Here is a 24,815-nt window from a genome sequence, read left to right as displayed (position 1 = left end):
CTTGACTTTGACTAGTGAAGAAGAAATAGACAAAAGAATTGACAGAAAGTTTTAATATAAGTGAACATGTTGTGGTAATATTATGAAAGAAAGAACTCAGGTTTTAGAAATCAGACTTTCAAAAGGTTGAGAAGATGCTTCAAGAGGTGTAAAATTTTAAGAAAGAATTCTGATAGTATAATTGAAAATGGGCCTAAAGAAGGAAAATAGAAGGAGTACTTCAAAGAAACAGCTGTGGGCTCAGATTACAATTTCATGTGTGTAAAAAAATCATTTTGTTTTCTGTTTCTAGTTACCTTTCATTTATCCAAACTCTCTTGCCTTACAACTTAGCTTATATCATGAAACCTTAGAGCATTACAAGGCAGAACCTGACCCTTCATATAGATGTTAACAGTGGAGTAGTTTACATCTGCACAGCATCAACCTTCTTCCATATGTACCACCTACAGGATTTGGTACTAGGGCGTATCTGTGATTTTTGTGTAACTAGATTATCCTCACTCTCAACAATGGGATCATTTAAGAATGTATTGTAGAAGTGCAGCTACTTAAAAGTAGCATCACTTATCCTTGAAATAGATCAGTGTCTTCCCAGTGAGTTCCATTAGGGGCCCATGCAAAAGGTGTGTCCAAGTAGAGTTCATGTTCTCCAAATAATATTCAATGGGATTAAAGCTGAAGAGAGGTATATGTTCATGTTGTCAAGGTTGGTGTTTGTATATATTTATCAGTAGCTTACCTTCTTAATTACATTATATTGTGAATAAAGAGTTTACATTTCTTCACATGGTTATACATAATTAATATAAAAAAGAGTCAACTTTGTTTCCTGTGGAGACCTTTAAAAATCAGCCACATACTTATTTTTTTAATGAGGGGATGAATGGAAGCCCTGTCTTTAAGAGTTTAAGTTTGGACTTGAAGCAAAATGAAGCAAATGTACTATAGATCTAGTGATATATACTTTATCTGAGTTTTACGTCCAATTTATTCCCCACAGTATCAACCTTGCTGTGATCATCAGGACAGAATTTCATCTATTTCTGTGATTATTTCACCATTTAATCCTATTTTCTACTGTATGGGATTGTCAGAATTGCACAGAAAAAGCAAGAGTACTTTTAAATCTGAGATTCCTTGATTCGTAGTAGAGTTTACATCCCTGGTATGGAAATTCTATAAAGAACATCTCCATTTTCCTACTTTCTACATTTTTTAACAGCCAAGGAGAGAGGGAAAAGATGTTGGTCACTGGGATAATCTCATTTATTGAGTCCTTAGGAATTTCTCTGCGTGCTTCTCTCTACCATTTCTATGTAGTTTAAACAGTGAAGACAAAACAGAGGTTTATGGACTTTTCCTAACTAATTTAGAAACAAAAATGGGGAATTTTAAAAACAGTGTGAAAACTTTAAATGAAAACTCTCAGGCTGTGCAAACAAAGGCGTGGAGCCTAAGGGCTTTTTGAAGAATTCTTATTAAAGAAAACACTATTTTACATTGCAAAGCAGATGTGTCAGAACACAACAGCAGATCTGTAATTTGAGAATTTGTGGATTGATAGGACAGAAGGCAGCCCCCATGCCTCCCCACCGAAAACTTTTTTTTTTTGCCATCAAGTGTTCTGCTTTTGGTGGTGGGGGGGGGTTGCCCGAAAACACCTTCATTTTCTTACCACATGTGGTCATATTTCTCAGATATTTTGAGAAAGTATTAGTGTTAGACATATACTAATACATATTTGTAAAAGTATAAATTGTGAAGCTACGTTATGAAATAATGTAATAGGTATTGGCTTCTTGACTATCAGTCTAGGAGAAGAAAAGTTTTGTTTTGGTAAATTTAAACATATCCATATTTGAACAATTATTTTGACTCTTCAAAATGAATCTAAAAATGTGTTTTCTTTGAATGTCATTTAATTTTTTTATAGAATTACTTTATGGAAAAATCCTTTTGTTAAATCATTCCAATGTTTAATGCCATTCACCATCATGAAATCTCCTTTATAACCAATAAAAATATTTCATGCTGCATGGATCCCAACCATTTTCCTTTTACTATCCTGTGGAGAAAAGAGATAGTTACCTTTTCAGTACACATGTACTCACACACATATCCCTGAAGTTACACAGAACAAACTCTTGTTTGCTCAGAATGTATTTTTCATGAAATTATCATCCATGTGAATGGCTAATTCCAACAATTGGTTTATGCTTTCTTTGACTTAAGAATGACACCCCAAAATGAAATGTTTTCTAAGTTCGACAGCAACAACAAAAACTGTGCCTTGCATTATAGGATAATCTCCCCTGTGCTCCTCAAGTATAGAAAACTGATTTTACATCAGAATCTTTTTTTTTTTATTATAAACAAATGGGATACATTTTGATTCTCTGTACATGGAGTAAAAGCATACCATTTGTGTAATCATAAATTTACACAGGGCAATGTTGTTTTACATCAGAATCTTGATGTACATTTTTTTCCTTAGGTTCCTATGGACCTGTCTTAAGAAATCTGGGAGGTAAAGTACAAAAGCCTAATAGAAAATAGTGCAATGAAATAACTGCAAATCAGAGAATATACCAAGCTAGCGACATCAGTCTAAAAATACTAAGGAAGCAGGACTTCTACCAAATGGGAATGAATGTCATTGATAAATTCAAATCATAGTTGAGGGGAGTTCAGTGAAGGGTCCACTCAGGCTCTTTTCCTTTCATCAGGCTTAGAGCACAAGGCTGATCATCATTGTGGAGCCATCAAGGCAAGAACAGTTTCCACCTTTTATATTCTAATTCATTAAATGAGGGCTATGGACAGTGCATATTAGCTCTTAGTTATGTTATTATGATATTCGAAAGATTAAGCTTTAAAGATGCACTTATATTCCAAACATCCTATTTTTAGAAATGCTGAATAAAAGGTTAGTCAGCAGTATGGTATAGAGGGATTTCAGTTTGGCTTCTGCCACTTAGTATTGCTGTTCAGCCTAGAGTAAATCATTTAACCTGCCAAGTTTCAGTTTCCCAATTGGGAAATGAAAATTGGAATAGCACCCACCTCTTAGGTTTAGTATGAAGATAGAGGTGATTATTATGTAGTGTATTCACTGAGCATTGCGCCTACAACCTGACAAGTTTTTGTTAAGTAGTAATGACTTCATTAATTCTCTGATCATCATGGTTTTGGTTATCTATTGATGGGGATTTTTGCAAGCTTACCTTACCCATTTCATGACTCTAATCTCAATAGTAAGGCAACAAAATTCTGAAAAATCTAGTAATTCTATAGAACACCCAAGGATATAAAGTTTACCACTAATTCAAGTAAATAAATAAAGGAAGAGGCTGTCTTTTATATCCTGTCAATCCCCATGACAGCAGCCAGTTTCATCTGGAGGTATGAGCACTATGTCCTATGGCAGGGAAAGTCTCATGTACACTGGCTACATCTGCCTGTCACCTATAATATGTATATATTTCACCCTGGTGTTTAAGGATGGGTGAACCAATCAGTACAGAAATAATTATGCTGGGGGATGTTCTAGAAAATTTTTCATTAAAAATCAAATAATTGGGAATGTACCATTTAACAGTAAGCTACCAGAATAATCTCTTACCTAAAATGTCTCATTCCCTACGAAATTTTAGATAAAAGCCTTTTTTCATATAGAAAATCCTTTAAAAATATGCTTTAAAGTAATTAGGTTCAACAAAACACACTCACCAGTAATTAATTCTTTGAGGTTTTATATATGCTGTTGTTCAGCCAACATCTGTTAAAAGTTTGCTGTTTAGTAAATGTAGGATATTCTGGTATTAAATAATAAATAATAGAGGATCCTTAACCTTTAGATGGGGAACTATATAGGAGTAATAAACATATTCAGGTATCTTTAAGTGTAAGATAGGGGAAAAAATGTGCTTTTTGTGGCATTTGAGTTGAGCAAGTAGACTGTAGTAAAGCTTTGGAAATAATGACTGTCATATTGTTGTTTCCAAACATCAACAATATTATTAGTGTTATTTCCATTATTCAAGTGCATGAAGTTTATGTACATTATTTCTTATCTCTATGAAATCCCTGGAGACTGGGTACTACTGTTCTTATTTTGCAGGTGAGACAACTAAGGTTCAGATGGTTAAGCTTGCTTGAAATCCCACAGCTACCGAAACTGTTTGACTCTAATATGTTCTTCTCCTACTTCTTCCTATTAGGGAATGTGGATTGGGTTAGGATGAGTGCGAAGGCACATTATGAAGAGAAAGAACAGGTACACAAATTTGTGGCAATGAATAATCTTTGGATCTAGAAGAGATACATTACATTTGACTCAGTTGTGTAACTTGGTGGTAAGACTAGAGATGGGAATGAAGGCTGAGGAATCTGGACTTTGACCTGTATTCATCAGGACACCACTGGTAATTACAAAATGAGAAAATTGATGTTGATAAACAGAATGCTGATGGAAAAGGAAAGAGGCAGCAAAGAAATAAGACAAACACTGTCAGAATAGGTTATCAGAGACTTGAACTAGGGAAGTGGCAGATGAAAAGGAGGAAATTCACATAAATACACTGACTATAAACTTGGCAGGTCAATGTGACAATATATTGATGAAAGGAGTGTTGGGGTGATTTGAAGGATTGATTATGGTGACTGGGACAATGTATGTGCTATTGGAATTGCTGGTGTAAAGCTGATGAATTCAGAGTTGTGTAAATTGAATCTGAGGTGTGGAGGCTCATTTAGATAGAGCTGAACAACAAGTGTCCTCTCTAGCCTCAGTGTCACCATTTAGAATTTGGTGTGTTTTGTTATATTGAACAATGATTGCAGAAGTTTTTGTTGGAGTTGCTCTTTCCTTTGACTTACTTGGTATAGCTCAGTTTTTTTGCAAACAGAAACATGATAACCATTGTTTTTCATTTGTTACTGTCTCATAAAAATTGAGTACAAAATTTTTAAGGATATCAAATCCTCTGTACTATTTATTTCTGCATAAGCAAGAGTATATTGAGTTATTCTTTTCATCTTCTCAGAGTTCAGTAACTAAATCACTTTCAGTCTCTGAATAGGGAATATTGAGATCTAGTGCTGTGCAATGATAGGGCAGCATGGTATATTGCCTAAGAAAGTGACTTTGATGTTAGACCAAGCTGTGGTTCACTACCACAGCTATTGGTAACCAGTTGGTCGGCATTAAGGAAGTTGTTCGACCTCTCCCACATCTTTTTATCCCCTCATCTGTAAAGCAAGGGAGTAATACCAGTCTCATTGTCTTGTTGTGAGGACTAAATGAAGTTCTGTATGTAAGGTACTTGGTAAAACACTTGAGGGTTAGTGAGCATTAAATAAATGTTGACTATTTCCTGTAATTTGTGTTCTCAGAATATCTTTTAGATGTAGCATATATTATTTCTTTAATTTTCTGGAGAGCCAGAATTGTGTCCAAAATTGTAATGCTATGTAATTTTAGTAATTTTAAGAGGATCAGATGATGTCTGCTTTATGTCAACTTCCAGTTTTTGTTTTAAACAATAGTTTTTACTCTGTCTTCTGCCCTTTTGGCCAAATATAAGGTGAATCACAGTCCTTACTCACATCATATGTATTGTATGTGATATCCACATATAATTAGTGGATATCAAAAGAGGAAAATGGATTTTAAGCAACTCTTCTATATATTTTTATGTACTCATGGAAGTATCTTCCTCATTTGAAATTCAGTCGCCTGTCCAGTGCTTCCTCCTCCTATCATCTAACTCTGAGTTCATGAAAATGGCCTGCAACCCTAAATTCATTTGCATGGAGGGCTGATTTATCTATTCAGGACATATATCTCTTTCAAACGCAGTACAGATCTTCTCTATTAAGTATCTGCTGATACCCAGAGCAGACCAAGTGATTCTGTGGAGAGAGGACTGATACTTTCAAAGCTACATTTCATTTTTTAATGTTTTTTTTTCAGTTGTAGATGGACACAATATCTTTATTTTATGAATTAATTTTTATGTGGTGCTGAGGATCGAACTCAGTGCCTCACACGTGCTAGGCAAGTGATCTACCACTGAACTGCAACTCCAGCTCTTAAATTTCATTTTTATGCTACCAAAACTCATTTTACAATACCAAATCCTTAAGTGCATATTATAATTATTTTCCGCTAATTGGAGAGGGAGTTTCTATCTCAGGCTGTGAGAGTAGACATGAAAGAACATAAACAAGAGAGAATGAGAAAGTGGAACATCTGAGATTAGGTGATCCCTTCTTTTGGAAGTGGAAGACAAGGGGGAAAATGAACTCAAATTTAGAAATTTTTAAAAATTATTTTATTATAAACTGAAATGGGAACATCAGAAAAAAATGTCAACCACATTCCTTTGTAGGAATATTATATTTTTCAAATTAAACTCCCTTTTTTTTTTCTTCTTTTTTTCTTATGAAATGATAGAATCAGAACTTTTTAGAACTGGAAGGATAAGTATCTAAAACATGAATTCTCCTAGTTCAGTTCCTTCATTTTAGAGCTGGAGAAACTGCAGCAAAGAAATTTTAACCCAGGGTCATCAGAATACTATAGCAGCAAAATCATAATTGAGAAGCCAGGTGAAAAAAAATTCATGAGAGCAGTAGAAATGTGGAACCAGGTTGCTCACTGTTTTAGTAATCATCAGTGTAGAATTAGCCAGCATTGATCAAGTATACCAGTCTCCTCAGAAATTTCTTAGAAGTCTCAAATATTTCAGTTCTATCACAATGTGTTGTTCTTTTTCACTGAAAATATCTAATTTTCTGATCTGAAGCTCAGATGGTGAAATGCATATGACTCAGCCAACCTACTTGCTTATGTGTATTTTGCTCTTCCAGTAAACGCTGCGCTACTCATAGAAAACTTTAAGACCTCAGTCTTAAAGGAGTTTCCAGCCTTTTAAACCCAGAAACCGAAAGTAATTTTCTATTCTCCCCTCCTGGGACTTGATATCATAGATCCTGGGTGAACCAATCAAATATTTTATGCTTCCTCTTTGCAAATTTTGTATAAATTATTTATATTTTATGATTAAAATTTTTTCTTAAGCTTTCCCTCCATATCTATCTACAGAGGCTATTTAAAAAATTTCTATTGCGGGATGACTTTGGCAACATGCCTGTTCTTCTTCCCATGGTTGTCACGTGAACCCCCTTTTTAAAAATCTTTTGAGTTCTGTTTGAATAAACTGATTGGCCTCACTAGGGGTAAGTGGAAGTTCTGGTTACTTTACAGCATACCATTGTGTGTGGATGTGTGTGCACCCATGTGAGGGAGAGTTTCATGTCTTGCAAGAGGAGGTGTGATGTGGTGTGGGGGAGAACATAAGCTCAAGAATCATATCTGATTTGTAGTCTTGGCTTAGCCACTTAGTAAATATGCAACTTGTTCTAATTATGATCCTTAGTTGCCCTAACAATAAATTGCAGGGGTCAAGTGGGAAGTACATGAGAGAGAACATAGGTAAAGTGCTTCATAGGATGTAGTGTATACATTTCCTGCAAGTCTCCTACCTTCCCCCTGTCTGAGATCATATTTAGTATTCTGTTATCCTTTAACAGCTTTGACTGCCACTCATGTACCTGAACTGACCTCTTTTGTTGCCTCAACTTCAGATTCTCTGGGGAATTATTAAAGGATTTAAAACTGTATTTGCTCTTGTATAGGTAATCTATACACTGCTATATTGTTTACTTAGTGTATTTCTCCTTCTCTTCTTTTATTACTAAATTTATTCACTATAATAACTTTTTGCTATGTCTAGCCTTAGTTATTCCTTTTAAAGTACTTGGGATATCCAACAACCTTTTCTATTACTTAATGGTATATTTCCCTGCTCTGTTTTCTTGTCTTGTCTTTTTTTTTTTTTTTGTGGTACTGGGAACTGAACCCCAAACCCTGGTGTACTCTACCATTGAGCTACATCCCCAGCCTTTCTGGTTTTTGGAGAAAGAATCTTGTTAATTTAAACTGGAAGGGCTGGCCTTGAACTTGCCTTAGTCTTTTGAGTCTCTGAGAGTACAGGTTTGGGCCACTGCACCCAGCTTTGCTTCTGATTTATTTTTTCTTTTATTTGTCTTTGTTTTGTTTTATTCTATGATTGTTTTTCAGTGTTAGTACTTACAGGACAAGGATGTTATAATTAATAAAAGTCAGTGAAACTACTTCTCATTTCCTAGAGAAAGCATCAACTATATACATCATTCCATGTAACTTTTAAGCACTTGACTCCAATTTAAAACCTGTTTCTGCTCGTGCTTACAGGTATTTCTTATACATCTCCTGAATGTGCAGGTTGGTTGTAGGTGCAGTTCTTCCTGAAGATAGATAATATGTAAGCATTAATATGGTGATGGCTTATTCTTTTTGATCAGACAAAGTATGCCCTTAAATGTAAGTGTTAGGAAAAAAGCTAGTAAAAGATTTTATAGTTTGCTGTAGACAAATGTGTACAGGTAATACCCAAAACCAACAATAAATCCAAAAACCTTTAGTGTTTTTTGTTTGTCTGTTTGTTTTGTTTTTTCCTGTTTCAGAGACTTTTCCTATTACTAAAGAAAAGAAAAAAATGTGTTTGAATTTTGGCCCTTTAGAAATATATCCGTAGGTGGTAAAAGACACTTTTCTAGTTGATGAAGAATCATTTGATGAAACACATCTTTGGAAACTGTGTGACCTATATTACTCAAATATACTGACACATAGCCCCTCAAAAATAGGATTGGAGTTTTCCCCTTAAATAAAGAATATTAAAAAAAAAAAAAAACAGGCTATTCAAACCACAATTATAACCAAGTTTGTAAAGCACAGCCTAAAACTAGTGGTTTTCTGTGTTGGTGGCGTATTATAAGCCTTAAAATTTTCTACATGTTCACATCCCTCTGGGGATGGACCCAAGTATTGGTGTGTTTTTTGTGAAGTTTCCCACATTATTCCACCTTGAAGCCAGGATTGAGAAAAATTACCTGAAAGCCTCTCTACAAAATAGAAATCTATGGAGTGTCCACCTACCTGTAGTAGCCTCCTCTGATGTCTTTTTGCAGTATTGCCAAAACTAAATTCCTATCTGCCAGTGTCCTCAGCCAATCTGTACTCAAAATTATATGCCTCCATGAAAACGAATTGTAAAATTCTCTACCCCGAAGAAAAATAAGAAAATGTTAAAATTTGTATTTATCCTTGATCTCTTTCTCCATACGTGTTGGCATTCCTCCATTTCCCATTGACTTAACGTTCAGTTTTTCTCTTCACTGTTTTTCTTGGGTGACATTGGGAATTTTTACCATCTGATGAAGGCAGATGTATTTTCAAATAAAAATGTCTTAAGCATTTGTTCTTCCTACTATTCCTTCCTTTGGCAGAATATTCATATAGTTGATAAATAGTTTGCTTTCCTTAAATACCTTTTCATATAATCTTCATAGCATGTTTCATGGGTATTTTAACCTAGTTTTATGGTTTTTCATGAAATAAGGTATTTTCTAAATATGTTATGCTGAATTTAACTGAAATAAGCAGTTGTAGTGTATGCCTTTAAAATTATGATGATTTCTTGCATTTTTAGGATAACACTTTTATCCTGAAAGATTCCAAAGCACACTGCAAATAGTTACAAATTATACAGTGAAGCACAACCACCATTGTAGAGTGAAGCATGGCAGCTGTTTAACAGCTCATCACAACACTACACAGCAGGTTAGGATAGGAAGTGAAGAATAATACTAGATTCACTTGAAAAAATTGCTAGGAGGGTGAGGTAAGCAGAATGTCATTACCTAAGTTGGAATTTATCCAGGACATAAGGCTAACACCTCCAGTCTTAGAAGAGAAAACTCTGATTCTTTAATAACCATGTACTTGCTTTCTATATAACCCAAATGTAAAGAGTACTTCTGTCTTCTTCAAACCATCAGTGTATGTTCTGAACAGTGTTCCAATGGGGCTTAGAAAGAAATAAAGTAAAGCCTACTTTCTAAAAACTCACATATTCATACTAACTCAGAAATGATAAACAGATTTCTTTGTATATGGCATCTTTGGCTCGTACTGGCTCTTTGGAGCTTATCAAAGATTCTAAGTCTAAACTTAGGATTTTAAAAGAAATTCCATGATAGATTAGTAATGTCTGCCATGGGCATGGGAAAAGTAGTGTTTATTTAACTTAGTCTAGCATGTAGAATTAATTGCTACTATTGCTAATTTGATAAAATATTTTTGGTTCTTCTCATACCTTCTGCTTAATTTTAATTACTGTTCCAAACATATTGAAGTTCTTCTAAGAAAATTTTAGAGGAAAGGGTCAGTGACCATTCTTTAATAACTATCACTGATGGGATTAGAAATAAAAAGTTATAAATTCTCAGTACAAAAAGTGTCCACCAAAGGAGGTAATTTAGTTGGGTTTTCATTTGGAAAAATAAATCAAAATCTGAGGAAAGCAAACAAGAATTAAGGTCAGGAACACAAGATAGCAGAAGCATATTAGTGGAACAAAAAGTAGGAACTGAAAACTGGAATTGGTTTTTTGAGTAATGTTGGGAACACAGGGTAACAGGGTACCAGGTCTGAAACCAGCACCAGGGATAGCTCCTAGTTATGGTGGCTTCTCCTATGCTCTTCAGTTCATTGCGTTTCAGCCCTGCCCCTATAACTGGCACATCCAGCTTTTATGGCCTAGCAATACTATGAAATAAGGAAAGTGGATATTTTCATCCTATTAATATTAATTTTAAGAAAACCTTTATAAGAGAGATACTGTATAATTCATTTTACTTATCTTATTTGATTCTGATGTTTTGGAGCACAGTTGACAAGGAAATTTAGATTGTGTCTGGTAACAGGCAAGATTGTGGATAATTTGTGTCTTGTTTGCTCCAGAATCATTACAGATAAAGATGCTAGACAGTTATTTTTGGCCTTTTTATTTGTTTTTTTTTTTTTTTTTCCTAGTTTGATGGAAGTTATTTGAACAGAAGAACCATGTGTTAGTTTTTTAGAGAGAATTCATGCATTCTTATGCATTTGTCAAAGTGACCTCTAAGCTACTTTAAACTTGATGATGTTTTGATTCTAGGTTCTGTATCTGATATTCCTCCTAATTCACACTGGTCTGCAGGGCCATAAAACACCTTCTTAAACTTGTATTTTGGTAATGTGGAATCATAAACTTGTTCTTTTCAAATACCATGAAATATTTAAAAAGCAAGGACTTAAAATTATTCAATTATTATATTTCAGTCTGTAGTACTGAGTCCTGACTCATCTATGCCTTGATTTTCTTTATATTTCTTAGGTCATTTCCAGGGAGGAGCTCTTAAACCAAAAGAGGTCAGTTGTGTAACTTAATAAGACAGATTTGGTCTAAGTAATCTTTTAAAGAAGGTAGTCTTTTCATTTTGTGATGGGCCTTGTGGAAATAAAAAATTCCATTTACCTACATTTAAAAACTAATTATAATACTTATGTAACATGAGCCAAAACTCAGTTTTACATCTGAGGTCAATTAAGTCAAGTTTATGTCCAAAGCAAATTAAAATGTTTGTGTTATAAAATTCTTTGAAATGTCTTATAATGGGAGAACTGTTAAGTAATCATAACAATGCTATTATATACTTTTAAAGACTATTAACTTATTATCTATCACTATACCTCTTGATAAAAAATGATATTTTATTCTTCCAGAAACAGATGATAAAATAATTGGGAAAGTTGAGGAGGGCATGTGCATAATAACTGAACCCTATTTTCCAAGAAGCATATTTTTTCATAGCATGTAGTTAGGATGGATGACAGTGTCAAAAATATACTTGAAGAAATTTCAAATTTTTCTAAGTATGTAAGTTAATTTTTTTACTAATTCAGAAAAAATCTAAATTTATATGGTATACAAAAGGAGATATATATCATCTATTTTACTGATAATATTTGTCTTTTAGAAGATATTGGTCATAGGAGAGAGAAAGAGTGAATGAGAGAGAGAGTGTGCGTGTAACATCATTTTATATATTTGAAGCAGTTCTGTTGCCTTTTTTCTGTTCCTTCATCTCTGCCTACATGTTAGACTCTTAAAGAACTTAAAACAAAATCTTTATGGCCAGACAGCACCCCAAAGCAAATAAATTTGAATTTCTGAGGACAGAACCTAGGTGTTAGTATAGTCATAAACTTCCTGGATTGAGAACCACTAATAAAATGCATGAATACTTAGTAAAATGTTAGAACTTTATGTAGCTTATAGCACTGAGGAGATGGTGGAAATTTTTTGTTCTCCTAATACAGAAGAGTTTTTTGGAAGGAGGGGGTAGATGATTGTTGAAATGGGGTGAGCACATAGATCATAATAATAAATAAATTATAAGCTAAAACAATTATATTTAGTATTCTGTTCATTAGCAGTGTCTTAAGTGAAACAACTGGAGAAAGATATAAAACACCCACAATTCACCTGACCACTTGTGTAGTTTTTTTTTCTTGACTCCAGCTGCTAGCCAACTTCTGACCTGAATCTGCATGATTAATAGCTCTTATAATATTTTCTTAGCTAGTGTAACTTCAATTGCAATACTTTTTCTTCTAATGTCTTACCCTTATAAAATAGCACTAAACTATTTTTCTCAATAAATTCTACTGACACATGGGCCCACAGACTAATTATAAATTGCATAGAAGTACTGCACTTCATCAGTTTTAAATGCATAGCTTTATCTTCTCTTTCTCCTTTTCTTGCCAAGCTAAATGGAATTAGGAGCTTAAAGAAACCTGTTTTACATGAACTCTCTTCCTATTCTCTTACTTTAAACAATAGTGCCATTAATTTTCATTCCAGATTCTTTGGTTCCTCTATTATTTTCATTATTATTATAATTTAAAAAAGAATCATCTCTATCTTTATAAACCAATTTATTTCACAATATGTGTAAATATCTTTTTAGGGAAGAATTTTCTCCAAATGGTAATTTTTTTTTTTTTTTTAAATCTGGTGGACTCATTCCATAAATTGAGTTGGGAATATCAAATAACTTTCTTTTCTCATTTTTCTCCTCTTCTTTCCTCTTCTCTCCTTTTTTCTGTTCTGTTCTTTTCCTCTCCTCTTCCTCCTCCTCCTCCTCCTCCTCCTTTTTCTTGCCTTTTGTCTAAGATGGTCTAAGGGGAAGTAGGTATCAAAAGGGGCTTAGACAACCATGAAAATATATGTTGGGTCACTTTGCTATGAACAATTTAAACCATCTACCCCAGGGTAGATGGGAAGAATAACTTTAGGGCTTAGAATGATTATCACTGAAATTATAATGCTGGCACAGCTCTGCAAACATTTCCTTATGGGGCTTAATGGACAATTCACAATAAATGTCTTTGTTAGAATGGACTTAGTCCTATAAAGCATTGTCTGTACTCCAGGAGGAATTCTGTGCAGTTATTTGGTTGTGTTTCTTCCACAATGCCTTCCTTCTGCATTCTTTTTGTTCCCATTTCACTACTGGTATCTTTAGCCAGAGGGTAGAGAGTGCTAACACTGAGTCTTTGCTGTTCTCTCCCTCTAAATTGTTGGAAGGAAAGAAAATGTGACCTCAGAGGGTTATATTTAAGTATGGGAACTGTCATTATTACTGAGATGCTAATCCAGTTACTTACCCTTTCAAAGAATGCAAAGTAGGGTAGGAAAATGTGAAAACGTGAATTGGTTGGCACCTAACAAAGACCTTGTTGTAATCTGGATGAAGCTGTAATAATCAATAAAAGACAGAAACAATTGTATGTTTTTGTGGTTTAGGCAGCTCTCAGAATGGTATGATATAAGAGATAACTGAGAAGATCCCAACTTTCCTCTGAACATCCCCCAATGCTTTCTGAAGTTCTAGTACCAATGACACAAGCAGTTCTTACTAGAATCATTCTTTGTAATTGGAGGCTGCTATAAAATCCCTGAAATATGGTATAAAATTTTGTGAGAATGAGGACTCCTGCATGTTTTTTGAGAAGATCCATAACTCTGATCAGAGCTAATATATTCATAAAAATCTTACTTAAAAGCACATGTCCATCATGTAGCTTTATTTATAATTTAATGTGAATTTGGTTAAAGTGATACCTTTCTGGATATTTTACTGAGATGTGCTTATTTATTATTTTTTTTGATAGGAAGGATATCAGATATTTCTTAGTTAACCTTCTTTTTGTATTATGAATGAGGAGTTAATCTTTAAATCTAAAATTACAACTTAGATGTCTTTACCAAAAAATATTATATTTTTTTCCCAGGAATCCACGGGGTAAAGGAATTTGGGATAATGTAGATGTTGGGGAAGTTGGACCTTAGCAAGGCACTTCGGACTTTGAGTACCACCCTCTAAGTTAGCATGATGGTGGGGGGTATAGAAAGCTCAGCAGGTGATATATAGTAGAAGGTAGAAAAGGTGATATGCAAAAGATGGTGGAAAGGCAACAAAATCGATTTGTCTCAAGATATTTTTCGTAACTTTTAGGTCAGATGATACTCTAGGTAATGGAAATTACAAATTTTTCTTTTTCTTTTCTTTCTTTCTTTTTTTTTTTTTTTTTTTTTACTGTACTGGGGAGATTGAACCCAGGGCCTTGTACTTGGGAGGCAAGCATTCTACCAACTGAGCTATATCCCCAGCCCTCTTTTGTATTCTTTCAACAATTTTTTTGACATTTATCATTTGACTTCTTTCCACCCATTAGATATCTACTCTCCAATATCATACTTATACTAACAATAGTAACTTTGTCACATTACATTGGTGTAGCATTTAAAATTATTCAGTGCTGCTTTAAATTGTGAGTTCATTTTATATTTTAAATAGCACTCTGTATCCTGGGCAGTTATTATTAACTGAATTTTTGATACATGAGTAACAGACATAGGGTACTTATATTCTAGAGACTCAGAGTCTGATGAAGGTAGAGAAACACGGTAGAAGGAGAGTATTGCCAGCAAGAGCTCTTATGTTTAGATAGTATAAGTTTTATATTTACACTTCACTTGTTCCTTGAAACAGCCCTAATGAAGCAATACTGTCTTATTTTACAGGTAGAGAAACTGAAGTGTAAAAGGCCAAGAACCTTGCCAGAGGTTCTATAGGTAGTTAGTGGCAAGCCTGGCCACTCCAGAACCTGAGATGTGAGAACATTTTATGTTTCTCCACCTGCTGGATTGCTTCCTTCCATTGTATCATAGAACGAGCACAGTCTGTGTGAGGTGCAATGAGAATAAGAGTTGGGGCAGGGATTTCAGAGAGGGTGACATGGATCTTGGTGTGTGGGTAATGTTCCTTTTCCTATCTGACAAGCAATGAATGGCATTTTCATCTGAGGGAAAAACACTGAGTCATGGTGGACCATGCCCTTTTTGAAAGGCACTGGCTTCTCACAGCTAGAGTATAGGGGCTCTTCTTATTTCAGGGATAGACATGAGCTTGCTTATACAGTGCCAAGTTAGAATTTCCATATTCTCAATTCCTTGTGTCCTTTCAGTACCCTTAATTGGAATTCTGTGAATTAATCCTGCAGACTTCACTTGCTTAAGATATAGTTCCTACTATTTGTCTATCTTTTCTTTCACCCAAATATCAGCAGTCTTATATTTGAACATTCTGATTCTTATTTAGTGTTTAATTGCAAAGATTAATCTGTGGAACATTTATTTGAATCTGCTATTGTATCCAGGTTCTGAATAAGTTCTAGGGAACCCAAATTAAGTTCTTGCCACCCAGGAGATTTTACAGGCAGTTCTTTTATGACTGCTGCAAATGCAACATCACTACTTTGCCAAACTTGAGAGTTGATGTTTGTATTTGTGTGAATATTCAGGTAAAGCCAGAACTGCTATGAGACATATCCTATGTTTTAAAAATATTTTCAGTTCTTTATTTTGTTAATAATCAGGGTGATATTTAGTTTTCTTGAACATGAATAAATCTTTGCATTCAACAGCAGCTCATTGTTGGATTTTACAGTGGAACTCATAAGAGAACTGATTGATAATAGGAGTTACTTATTTTAACTGTTTTCAGATGCCATGACATTTTTGGAGCATGCTATAGAGTTAAAGACAGATGAGAAAATAAAATAATAATTGATAACATTTGTACCCGATATAAATGTTGAAGGACATTAACATATTTCAAGTCACATAACATATCAGATTGTTAGCATACAAATGTTCTTAAAATAGTAGTGCCACTATAGGTCTTAGATCAATCTTAAGTACTTTAAAAGATCTCAAATTATATATGCACTAACATTTGATGTATATGCATAGAAAACTGACAGTTTGAAACTCACTAACATTTTACAAATAAAGCACTGTCTTATCAACTTGTCAAATAGAACCTAACCTTACACTGATCTGTTTAAACACCCAAATCAGTTAATTGTCACTAAGGGAAGAAGATACTAGCAAAATATTATAATAGAGTTTATCACTCAGACTTTAGAATTTTTATACTAAAAGTTTTCTTTTAGAAGTCTCATGTGCTTTAAAAATTATGCACTGATATGTTAGTTAATTTAAAAGACTAAAAGTTTTCATATTTCATAACTTGCTTTTCTAGAGAAGATATGTAGACTGAATTATATAGGTGGGAAAGAAAAAATGGGGACCAAGATAAAGACAGAATGACCAGAGTTGAAAGAAAAAGCAGAAAAAAGGAAAGAAAGTGCTGATGATTTCACTGATGCTTCTTTGAAATTGAGTATAAAAAGAGGAGAGGACATGAGCTATGTGATTCTTGGGCTAGCTAATTAATTGCATGAGAGTGGAAAATCCTGGATCATGATCAGTGTGGGAACAGTGCATCATTGTGGAGACTGCAGAATGGAGTGAAGGACATACATGTGTCATGCTAGGTGGACTCTGCTCTCCTGGTGGGCGTGCGGAGCTAACAAATGTGTGGTTGGTTATTCACAAGTGTCTGGTTGTTTGCAAGGTACTCTTGGTGTGAAACTCATCTTAAGTAGAGAGAGGTCTGTGTTCACCAGGCTTCTAGTTTGCAATATCCACTTGCTGCTTCACACAAGAGCTTGTAAATTATTCTAAGGTGTGCTGATAGTCTCTAGAGTGACATTAGAAAAGCAGGACCCTTGATGGCTTAGGACATTGGCTATGACCTTTGAAGGCAAAATTGCATTTCAAGTTAGATCTGGGCTCAATTTTCTTACTTGCAAAATGGAAAGTGTATTCCCTGAAATCACGGGATTGTAATTTATGTGAAAGATCTTTATGAATCACAAAGCATTGCACAGTGTACAGTGATATTATAATGATAACAAAATTCAGAACTATATTACCTGAGAGAATATTTGGTATGTGTTTATTTTTTATATCCTCCTCCTCCTTCTCCATGCCCCCACCCCCTCTTTCTCTCTCTCTCTCTGAGGGAGTGAATGGAACAACATACAAGGTTCAATTTTATTTCATTTGAACACACTTCTCAGAGATAGTACATGAAAGTCCACTGGTCCATAAAGATACTTTATATGGAAGTTCTGTATTTATAATCCATCACCTCATATATAAGTAACACATTTTAAGTATGCAAACATGCTTATACTGGTGGAAAATCTGTTTAGAAGGTTATACACCAAAGTGTTATCTGCAACTATATTTGAATGGTAGGATTAGAGTAATTAAAATTTTATTTTCTTCTTAGTTTACTTGTTCATGTTTTCAAAATTGTCACTAATTACATATATACGTATGTAAATGCTCAGTGCGCACAGACAAAAATCTCGTACAGAAACTTTACCTTGGCAACAATAATTTTCCTCACTTGCTAGGAAAAGGTTGAATAATACATATGCAAATATAGAATTTACTATTTTTTAAACATTTTACTGTAAGACAAAACGTGGCAGAATTTACTGATCCCATGGGTTGCTATATTATACTTAGTATGTAATGGAGAGCTGTGTTGTACATGGATGTTTTACTCATTCATTGTACTACTCATTTACCTTATATTACTTATTCTCCCAGGACAGTTTCTCTACTGCTCAGTGGCAACAACTAAGGAACAGATTTGCAGGGTAGTACTTGATATCTCCTTGCTTGTTGAGTCACTTAAGGTTTTGATTTCTTTGGTTCTGCCTTGAAGCAGTTTGCCCTGCCATCTCCAGTGAATGCCGTTTTCTGAATACCATTTGCTTGTATTTGTTATTAAACTTTTGCCCAACTTTAACCATATAGTCTTGGATCACAGGAATCCTGAAGAAAGACTTGATAGGTACTTGGTTGCAACCTGTGTATTATAGAACAAATAAGTCACCACAGTGCCATAGAAAGGAATGGAATATGTGAGAAATGCTTGGTTCTCTGCTTCTGTTATTCATCATTTCTTCTAATGACATTGCCAGCAGTAGCTTTGTTTGTTTGATTGATTGTTTTGTGGTGCTGGGGATCCACCCCAGGACCTCATGCATGCTAGGCAAGTGCTCTACCACTGAGTCACATCTCTAACCTACCTCCAGACATTTCAAATGGAATAGATCAGAACAAAAACCAAACAATAACAACAACAATAAACCCCCCAAACCAAAAAGAAACAAAAAACATGATAAAAGAAAGCAGAAAAATGGCAGGTGACCAAAACATAGGTGTGTGAAACTACACACAGAGTGATGGCCTAGGTTGTCATTAGTCTCTTTCAATTGCCAGACTGGCCTTTAGCACGAAGTATGAAAAAACAAGAAACAAAATGATACCAGAGTTGACTTTTTGGGATGTAACCCCAGTAGGAAAGAAGGATCCTGAATGGTTTTATAGAGTTGAGATTGGCTAACTGCCATATAAATTTGTATGCAATATTGATTGTAGAGGGCCTCTTGCTTAATTTAGCCCAAATCATTCTCATTTTGAATCAGTAAGGAGACAACAGGAAATTTCAGATTTTGAACCTATTTTGAATCCCTGTGATGGATTCTGCCCAAACTATATTCTGATGCATTTTGATTCACAGACCTCAGGTATGTGAATCCTATTTTAATTTGCCTATCTCAACTAAGTTTTACTTTGGTAACAAGATAGTTATACAGTATCTCAGAAGAATATATGAGCTGAAATATAAGTGCAACCTGTTCTGTTTTTTGTTTGTGTTTTTGTTTGTTTCTTTTGTAGTCTTGGGCACCACTCATGTGCATATAACACATTCCCATAAAACTCACATTTTGTATTTACAGAGAAATTTCTCCTGAGACTTTAGGTCTTGTAAAACATTCTTGTTCTACAGCATGAACGAATTATTACACTCAAGGGCATTGGAAGTGAAGTGTACTGAAGAAAAGAATTTTTTCATTAAAATGCAGTTTATATTGATAAAACAGATTACTAGCATTTGATGAAATGTGAAACTTGGAGCTCCCCTATATCACTAAATTTCCAGTAGGTTTATGTTGGCAAGTGGAGCCAGTATATGTGTAATATATAGGGGACCAGCCATTATACCTGTTAGCCTTGTATTAGATTAAATTGTCTTTTGGTTTAATAGTTAAAATAAAAGAAAAAAATATGTTATCTGTGCCTTGACAACCAAGCTGTGGTAACTAGGATTATTAGAAAATAAAAGCTGTTGTGATATCAGTTTTGGCACAGTCATTTATCAATCAGTATTTTAAACATTGACAAGTGGTAATTTAATAGGGAATGACCCAGTTGGCAGGAAGTTCTAATGACAGATGATGCAAACTCATTTATCACTAAGGGCTCTGCTAAGCTTCTTACCTTTCTCTGTATTGCGGCTCATATTTTCCAAGTCTGGGATGTGAGAAGCCACAAAGGGCAAATCCTGTGGCACCAAGCCCAAAACCACTCCCAAGTAGAGGAAGAATGTTAACACTTTAGGAGCCCACGCTTTGGAAAATGCTTGTGAATGTTGATGAGTCTCAACATAAAACAGGTGAGAACTATATGTCATTATGGATGGAAGGGATTCTATCTACTTAGAATTTTATACAGAGAGGTAGTAAAGTACAGGAAGAAGTGTTTTAGATTTCTAACTTAAGATAATATAGAGGGCTTCCACCTCTTTTTTTAGATTGATTCCCAAGATTTTTTTTTTCCTGAGGCTGTTGTGAATGGAATAGTTTTCCTTATTTCTCTGTTTTCATCCTTGGTACATAAGAACACGATTGATTTATGGGCATTAATTTTGTATCCTGCTACTTTGCTGAATTCATTTATGAGTTCTAAAAGTTTATTTTTAGGGTCTTCTAAATATAGGACCAGAGATAGCTTGAGCTCTTCTTTTCCTATTCACATCTCTTTACTTTCTTTTTTGCCTAATTGCTCTGGCAAGAGTTTCAAGGATTATATTAAATATAAGTAGTGAAAGAGGGTACTCCTGCCTTGTTCCAGTTTTTAGAAGGAATACTTTCAGTTTTTCTCCTTTTAGGATTAAGTTGGTCTTATGGTGGGAAATCTACTCTTTTTCCAATTACTTTCCTCCTTTCAAATAGTTGCTCTCTGAATTCATTAATTCAGGTATCAGTAAATCATTTCTTTTTTGCTGCTTTCAAGAGTTTATCTTTAGTTTTCAGAAGTTCAGGTATAATATTTTAACATGGATCTTGGGGGATTGATTTTGTTGAAGTTTTGCTGAGCTTCTTGAATCTGAAGGTATTTGTTTTTGTTTTGTTTTGTGAAATATGGCATATTTTCGTCTATTATTTCTTTGAATGTTTTATCAGCCCCAACCTACTTTCTTCTTGAACCCCAGTGATCTTTTGTTATCCACCACAAGCACTTTTTTGGTGCTTTCTCTCTGTTGTTCATGACTGATTTCTATTGTTCTTTCTTCAAGTGCAACTGATTCTTTCCTTTGTCTCCTCCACTCTGAACTTCATTCATTGCATATATTTCACATTTTAGTTCGAAAAATTTGGTTCTTTACTTGTCCTTTGTTTTAAATTTTTTTTTTCCTTTTTTCTTTTTGTGAAACATTGTTTCATTTATTTTGAATGTTTTTGTTATGGTTCCTTGAATTATATTTATGTTTACTGCTTTAAGTCCTTGTCAGTTCATTCTAACATCTGTGTAATCTCAGTCGGCATTACATGATTATTTTTTCACATTTAGTTTGAGATATCCTGGTTCCTGGTATGATGAGTGATTTCTCTTTGAAGCCTGGACATTTTTGTTCTTACATTATTAGACTCAAGAGTCTTACTTAAAATGTTGTGTTTTTTACTGGCTTCCTCTGCTCTGCTCTGGTGCTGCCTCTTTACCTTGAGAATGTGGGTAGAAGTCAATTCCAGCTCCCACAGGCCTTCCCCAGGGTTGGGGGAGAACTCTTTAGGGGCTTATTCCCACTGATGTAAGGTAAAAGTCCAGATTTCTACCCCAATTCCTTGTTGGGATGAAAATCCCAGTTCTCTATCTGTGCCTTCTTTTGACATTGCTGGGGATAGAGGGGAAAAAAATCTTTCCACAGCCAAGCAAGGGGAAAATCTGGGTTCTGTGCTAGTCCTTTGCCTGAAGGGTTAGGTGCAGATTTTACTGTGGTGTTTGGCTGCAGTAGAGCAATTATTATCTAGAAGTTTTCTGTCTTGCTGTGCTGCCCCTGATCTGCTCCTTTGGCTGTAGAGAATAGGTTTTTTCCTTGGGACGGTTCTTTGTCTGTGTCCATTGGCACTTCCATGTTGCTGGTTTCTCTAGCATCTAGATAGTCTGGGATGAATCATTCAAAAAGAAAACTCAGGGGATGCACCACTCTGTCATTGCTTATGTCCTCTTTCCCTAGTGCATCTTCCTTGGCCTCTCCACTGTCACTCTGCCTATGTTTTATATGCAATACTCAGTGTTTTCAGTTGTGCTTAGAAGGAGGAAAAGGAAAAATATGACAGTATTATTTTCCCCAAACACATTGTATACTACATTTTGATACTTATGTTTCAAAATATAGAGAGGTTCTAGATTGGCTTCATTTATTAAATTGCTTAATTATTCTGCACTGGAAAGTCCTGTGCAACAATCCTAGTAATTAGTCTTTTCAGTGTGATATTAAAATACACCAATGAAATATTTTCTCAGGATAAGGAAAAGATTGGGTTATTCATTGTTTAAACATAATTGACAAATAGTAAATTTTTGTACACAGAGCTCTTTAAGATTGAAAGTTTATTTACAACCAGAGTAAAATATTTTCCTTCTTACTGATGAACATTTGGATAGCTTAGAAAATATGCTAGATTTTTGTTTTGCTTTTTGATACTTATTCTGAAAACATTTCATTGTTTTTAAAGAATTCAGGTCATCTGAATTGTTTCCTTTTAGATTTTCAGTAGAGTGAGTATAAACTGTATAAGAGCAGGTGCTCTGTCAAATTTTCTGTAGTAGAGGTTCAGTTGTGTGACACACTGGAAATGATCAGTGGAGAGAAAAAGAGAAAGAATATTTTCCAAAGATAGCAACTTCTCACCTGTCCAGAGGATGTCCAGCAATTGAACCACCAAGTTCCAGAGATATTGGGAATTTGTGTCAGATCAGGGTTCTGTGTGAGACTGGCCAGGTGCAGTTGTATGGCTTCTTGGTGTCAGTGCTCAGAACAGGTGGGTCCAGCCAAGTTCACCTAAGACCTGTCAGAAGCAGTCAATCTTGGGAAAGGGTCAACAGAACCAAATACGGAAAATCACTGTCAAATCCCCACCCCAAATCATCTGTATTTTAGGGTCTGATCATTACTACAGCCCTATCTGGAAATGAGTTAGGGCCAAGGATCCATGGCAAAAATCCTGTTGGATGGACTGGTTATTTAGATGTGAGCCTGGTGAAAGAAGGATACAGGAGGAGAAACAGCAGGTAGAATGGTTGTAGCTAGGGCTTTTCATGGGCATGTCCTTGGTGTGGGAGAGGAAACCTCCTTCCAGATCCTTATTCACTTCATAGGTGCCACTTACGTGGACTTTAAATGGTTCTGGATCTGACAGGCTCTCAGTACCAAATTCAGATGAATGAGGCCAGAAATGGCACGAATTCATGCCCAGAATCAATTTGGCACATCAATGGACTGAGGTGGAGAAACTGCCATTGGAGGACTTTGTTTTGCTTTTTATCATTTCTTGTACAGTTCTAAATTTGAAAGACAAGTGGGAATTTTAGGGAATCTTCTTCATGTAGGAAATAGTTCCCCTGAAGAACTAAGCAATAGTGCTTCCACTAATTTGGGAGTACTGGAAAGACCCCAGTGTGAGAATCAGATTTAAGATTAGGTGACAGAGGAAGTTTTCAGGCAAGTGTCCCTAGTTCATTAAGTAAGATGGGAGTGAGCCTACCAATCCTGCTGCCTCACAGGATTCTTATGAAGGGAAGTAAGTTGAAAACAAGTTTTAAAGTGCAACCTACTTTTTAAAATGTTATAGTTCATTGTATGTTCACACAAGTATAGATGCTTCTTTTATGTCTAATTTTCTCTTCTGCAATGCAGAGAAAAATAACCCTTTCTTAGAAAAATTAATGCAGTAGAATGAGTCCATGGATATTGGAACAGTCTATAGTAGAGTTTTAATTAGACCTAAATTAACATTGGTAGAATTTTTGGACAGTGACAAAAATAAGTTTTTGATATTTTCAAATTATCCATACACACACACACACACACACACACACACACACACATACACATTCTTTCCACTAATTGAGTGTCAGCATTTCAGGGTTTTAATTTTTTCTTTTTCTTAGGAACTATAAATACCATTTGCTGATAATGATGTCCTTACAACTAAGAGGATACTCAGAAAAGTGACTGTAGTCTTCACTAAGTAGTTTTCACTGCAGCAACCTGACTGGAATTCTAAACATTGCTAAGTAAATGGGATTTGTCTGCCATACATCTGAGTCTTTTCCTCCTGCCACTAATCAACTGCCCCATTAGAATGTAAGCTCCATGTGGGGTGCTGAGAAGGCAGTCCGCAGTTATTCTTTGCATGGGTTGTGAATGGATGTCCTTTGGCTTAGTCAGGCTCGCATAAATGTGCTCCCTCTTGGGTTCCAGAAGCGCAAGCATTTATTTATTTTACATTCCTCATGTTTCCCATCAGCAAACACAGTGGCAGCCAGTTCTCTGATTCACTAGTCTTTGTTAGCCTGGTAGGGCTGTGGTTGTATGTAATGTATCAGAAATACATTATGTTAGTAAGGAGTTTCTACATTACCCTCACAGTGATCACTTGGTAAATAGTAACTGCTGTCATCATTATGATCATCAAAAATATTCTGCGGTCATTCATTTTCAGATGTGTTCCATAGAACCACTAGGACTCTTAAAAAATTCCCCAGGTGAATGGTGAAGGGGACAGGGAAATTGGTGGGAGAAAGGGAGACAGATGAAGAGAGAAAGCAAACTTCATACCTTCAGATTTCCCCTCGACTTTTTAACCATTAAGATGTGTTTTTATGTCCTTTATATATTTGTATACTTGGCAGATTGATTTTAGTTTTGAAAAGACTATACTGCTTCAATTTCTTTTTCAAAAGAAATAATAAGCAATGTGCAGGTTGCTAAATAGTATAAGATGAATATAGCTCTTGTAAACGTGCAAATGACAGTGATGAGGAAAGGAAGAAAAAAGTAAATGACCACATTTCAGAGTATATTGTTAAACTGAAAATTCATGTGATCTTTAAAATGAGCATGCTGCTCACTGAAGGCCAGTGTATCCAGTAGTGCACACGTTATGTCCTATCATACTAACCTCATTGAAAAGGGGCACTAGTTTAGTATACCTATAGTATACTAAAAACCTAGTGTACCTATAATCCTCAGTA

General features: G+C 35.0%; 1 protein-coding gene across 18 annotated transcripts in view; it reads left to right on the top strand.

Moving 5' to 3' along the window:
• Gtdc1 (glycosyltransferase like domain containing 1) overlaps positions 1-24,815 on the top strand; it is a 399,059-nt gene that overhangs the window by 214,543 nt on the left and 159,701 nt on the right. For 15 of the 18 annotated variants that reach the window (XR_007107717.1, XM_047544995.1, XM_047545003.1 and 12 more), the window contains one exon: positions 2,498-2,530. The exons of the other annotated variants lie outside the window; for them this stretch is intronic. Coding sequence is in view for 14 of the 15 variants with exons in the window: in XM_047544995.1 (XP_047400951.1) it covers positions 2,498-2,530 (33 nt within the window). In the remaining variant the exon portion in view is untranslated. The remainder of the gene's footprint in view (positions 1-2,497; positions 2,531-24,815) is intronic. 18 annotated transcript variants of the gene reach the window in all.

The sequence above is a fragment of the Sciurus carolinensis genome, chromosome 3, assembly GCF_902686445.1.
Source record: "Sciurus carolinensis chromosome 3, mSciCar1.2, whole genome shotgun sequence".
Taxonomy (NCBI): Eukaryota; Metazoa; Chordata; class Mammalia; order Rodentia; family Sciuridae; genus Sciurus; species Sciurus carolinensis.
This window is presented reverse-complemented; position numbering and strand designations above follow the sequence as displayed.